The sequence below is a fragment of the Setaria italica genome, chromosome II (genome assembly GCF_000263155.2).
Source record: "Setaria italica strain Yugu1 chromosome II, Setaria_italica_v2.0, whole genome shotgun sequence".
In the NCBI taxonomy this organism is placed as follows: Eukaryota; Viridiplantae; Streptophyta; class Magnoliopsida; order Poales; family Poaceae; genus Setaria; species Setaria italica.
This window is the reverse complement of record NC_028451.1, coordinates 25,505,158-25,509,201: the sequence shown is the minus strand read 5'-3', so window position 1 is coordinate 25,509,201 and position 4,044 is coordinate 25,505,158. Positions and strand designations below refer to the sequence as shown.

At 49.9% G+C, this 4,044-nt stretch overlaps 1 protein-coding gene across 1 annotated transcript; it reads right to left on the bottom strand.

Annotated features, from left to right (window-relative positions):
• Nucleotides 1–1,790: 1,790 nt before the first annotated feature.
• LOC101765085 (zinc finger protein WIP6) lies at nucleotides 1,791–3,401 on the bottom strand. The gene is made up of 2 exons (XM_004956472.4): nucleotides 2,736–3,401; nucleotides 1,791–2,654 (listed from the first exon to the last, which is right to left on the bottom strand). Exons 1-2 carry the CDS (start codon nucleotides 3,294–3,296, stop codon nucleotides 2,148–2,150), a joined length of 1,068 nt encoding a protein of 355 aa, XP_004956529.1. The 5' UTR covers nucleotides 3,297–3,401; the 3' UTR covers nucleotides 1,791–2,147.
• Between the last annotated feature and the right edge of the window lie 643 nt (nucleotides 3,402–4,044).

Genomic DNA, 4,044 nt, shown 5'->3' with positions numbered 1-4,044 from the left:
CCTAGCTAGATGAAATTAAACATGCGGCATATATAACCAATTTCATTTGTAAATATTTGTGGTGTAGTTATCTTACACATGTTGCACGACTAGTATGTATATAAGATCACCACACATGGCAATTATGTATATTTAATGCTGGAAATATTCAAATACTATACATATTAATTTAATACTCCCTACTCTAAATTGTCAATCATTTTGTACTTTCTATATACATAGTTTTTGCTACGTTTTTAGACATGATGTATATCTGGTGCATAGTAAAATCTATGAACCTAGAAAAGTTAAAACAACATACAATTTGGAACAGAGGGAGTAGAAAAACATGTATACTCAGCATATATAATATAACTATTTTTAAGAACAACGAAGAAGGAACACCCCCCCCCCTAACTTTTTTTGTTTGACAAATTAAATACCCAGCCATGATGGGACCTACTAGAGGTGAAACACCTAGATTGAAATTGCATGGATTAAACCTAGATAAGTTGGGCAAATATCCTCGGTCCGATCCAAACCACCCAAGTTATGCTCAGTCCTTGGTAGGTATATATAGCCTAATTACTATAGTAGCCATTTCACATTGGCTATTGCAAATAAACCGTAAACCATTATCACCATTCTTGATGATCTAAGTTATTTCATATCAAAAGCATACATTTTTTGTTACAATACCTTATTATATTATTTACCGACATATTGTTATATAAATGCTAATCAGATTTTCCTTTTGAAGACCATTCTGTATTAAGAACGCCATAATATGGAAGGACGATACATACTTAAATTTCCCACTTCCAAGAAAGTTCTGTTTTTTAGATAAAGACTTTCAAGAAAATTCTTAGGAACCTTGACTTGAGAACAACTGAAATAATTTAGAGCCTCTGAAAGATGTTTCTTTGAAGGTTTTAAATGAAAAACAGATTGAGTTCGATCAGTCCTGAATGTTCAAACTGAAGTTTAGAGCAGTTAACCGAAAGCTCCAGCAGAACTGGACCTCACTCGACTTATCATATGTTAGTGCAAGTCCTAGCTACCTGCACAGTACAAGGTTTGCATCCAGCATCTATCCCTCTTCCTCATGAATCTTACTTTCGCTCAAGTGTAGACTTAAAAAAAGTAGGGTACCATATGTGTTGTAGCTAGCTTTGTAGACGTACTATAGGTATCTTCCGGCTTTATCTGATGTATCCCTGTGGAGCGTAAAGTTGAGTGTCTGTATACCTTGGCAGCTGACACAAAAGCGATCACAGGCAAGTTGCAGCTAGAGAGAGAAAGAGAGACAGGCCAGAGATGATTCTTTTTTACCACATGCATGCACTCGCCGATGAGTACGTGGTTTTGGTTTTTACTACACATGTAGGTGAAAAGACACGCAGGAAAAAGGCCCTGCGCCCTGAGCTGATAAGGAAAAGATGGAGGAGACGATGACGACGACGACGATGCATAGGCAGGGCCTGATCGCTCCGGGCGACATGACTAGTCGCCGGCGAGGGAAAGCACAAAAGAGAAGCATCCGAGAGGTTGACGAGGCATCGTTGTGGTAACAAGGGTGGCGTATATGATAGCATGCATGCAGCAAAATAAACCCAGCGGCGAAAGATGGCAACAGTAAGCCACGAGGAGTCGCCAGACACTGCCGCTGCGTGCTGGTACTCGTACTGCTACTGCTAACCCAGACGCGCACAGAGAGATGAGAGAGAGACGAGTAGCAGCTAGCTAGGCGACTGTCCCTCTCTCTCTAGCTCTTTTTCACTCTTGACGATGCACGAGACACTATGGAACAGTGGTAGAACTTTGGGCACAGATAAAGACCACACGATAGGTACAAGAAATGACCATGACACTTGACACACCGTACCGTACGCACAGTCGTCACAAACTCCCTAAGAACTCGATCGGCATCTCTCTGTCTGGGCAGTACGGTGTCAAGGTTGTTTTTTTTAACACTAACACCTTGCTAGCTGATCGATCGACACACATGTGATTACTACTACTACTACTCATGAAATATTACTAATTAAGAGGGAAGAAACTAGCTAATGATAGTGATGATAAGCAGCAGCGAACTTGTCCTAGGTGACCGGCCGGCTGTCTACAGTGGCTTGCTAGATCATCTATCAGCCTCTAGCGCAACAGCTAGACTAGACGACGACCATGTCGGAGCCGCCGTTGTCGTCCACCATCTGCAGGTCGGCGTCGTCGTGTTCGTCGTCGTCCTCCTCGTCGTCGTCGGCGCCGCCGACGCCGGCGACGGACTCGACGATGTGCGGCGCATGCCCCCCGCCGAAGGAGCGGACGTGGTCCTTGAGCGAGCGCTTGTGCTTGAAGTCGGAACCGCAGACGCAGAACCAGAGCCTGCCGCAGTTCTTCTCGTGGGTGCGCCAGTCGCCGCGCACGGCGAACCGCTTCCCGCACCGCCGGCACGCGTACGGCCGCGCGCCGTGCTTCCGGCGGTAGTGCGTCTGCAGCGTCCGGAAGTCCTTGAGGGGGCGAGCACGCGGGTGCTCGATGTTGTTCCGGCACCCCTCGGCGCAGCAGTAGCACGGCAGCCGCATCAGCGACGCCGGCGGCGCCGTGCCCACCGTGATCGCGCCGCGCAGGGACTCGGAGCCCTTGCGGTACTGCGAGCCGTGGCCCCACATGTGCATCTGCTTGCATCGATCAGCAGCCATGAACTTAGCACCACGATCGATTTACATATATACAAATAGTTGGGGGTACGGATCTACCTGCATGTTGTTGAAGCGGTTGAAGGTCTTGTTGCAGACGGCGCAGGAGAACTGCGTGGAGCCGACGAGGATCTCTGCGGCGGAGGGGATCCAGTACTGGCTGGGCACCTGCTGGCCGCCGCCCGGCGCCACGGTCGTCGTCACCGTCGACGGCGCCGCCGGGGCGGTGGCGAAGCCCGCGCTGCCGCACGGCGGGGCGATGGAGAGCGATATGCTCACGTCGGGCTCCGCCTGCTCGTGGAACAGGAAGCTGCTGTGGCTGCTGCTGCTCCCTCCGCCGCCGTTGTAGTGACTCTGGTGGTGGCTGCTGAGCCAAGGGTTGGAAGCGGCGGCGGTCGCGGCGGCCATGGACATGGAGGTGGTGGTGGAGACGATGGAGGGGGAGGAGCATGCCGAGTAGGATGAGTGGTGGTGGTGGCCGGGAGGCCAGAGGGAGAGGAGGAGCATGGACTGGTCGTCATCGTCGTCGCCGTGTTGCTTGTTGCTGGGGGGAACGGCGGAGGCGGCGTGGTGCTGGTAGGGGTGGGTGTACGGGTGCATGGCTCTGTAGCTGTGCTGCATGACCAAAGATTCAGTGACAAAGGCTTAGCTTGAGGGGAAGGGAGGGGAGAAACAAGTGTTGGAGGAAGAGAGGGCTAGCTCTACCTAGAGCTTGCTCTCTCTGCGCCTGTATGTGGTGTGATTGGTGGTCTGCTAGCTGATGGTGCTTTATATAGCTACTAGTGAAGGGAGAGGAGAGAGAGTGAAGAAGGTATTGTGAATGATTGGTAGTGTAGTGGGGTGAGAGAGATGTAGGGGGCTTTTGCACGTGCAACGACATAGCTACGTACAAACCCTACCATACATGTAGGGTTAGCTTTGCAACTTTATGATCAATACGATACATAGAATTAAGTTCTTATTTGTATCTCACATGGAACTACAATCTCTCACTACAGAGAATCGTACAGGTTCTCCGTACAGGATTGCACAGTATTTGGTTATTTAACTTATTAATATGCAATATGCCTCTCTATGTATAGCGAAATAAATTGAGCCTTGTGTATTATGTATTTCTGCTCCCTCAACTACCCCCATCCCAACTGAATAGATGTACCTAAAAATGGCAACGGGTAAAACCCGCGCGGATATACGAACCACAAACCCGCACCCGCGACAATATATCCGTGCCCGCGCCCGCGCCCGCGCTCGCCACCCGCCACGGGCAGCACTATGCGCCCGCGCCCGCTATCCGCGAGCATATTTTGCCCGCGGGCATGCCCGCATACCCCCCAAAAGTATAAATGGAGGCTGGGGGCGGTGAGCCGAC

Bases quoted from the DNA above. Each gene is read 5' to 3' on its own strand.
- LOC101765085 (XM_004956472.4), bottom strand. From the start codon at position 3,296: ATGCAGCACAGCTACAGAGCCATGCACCCGTACACCCACCCCTACCAG. The intron at 2,655-2,735 runs GTAGATCCGTAC...CGATGCAAGCAG, and splicing joins ACCGCTTCAACAACATGCAG to ATGCACATGTGGGGCCACGG.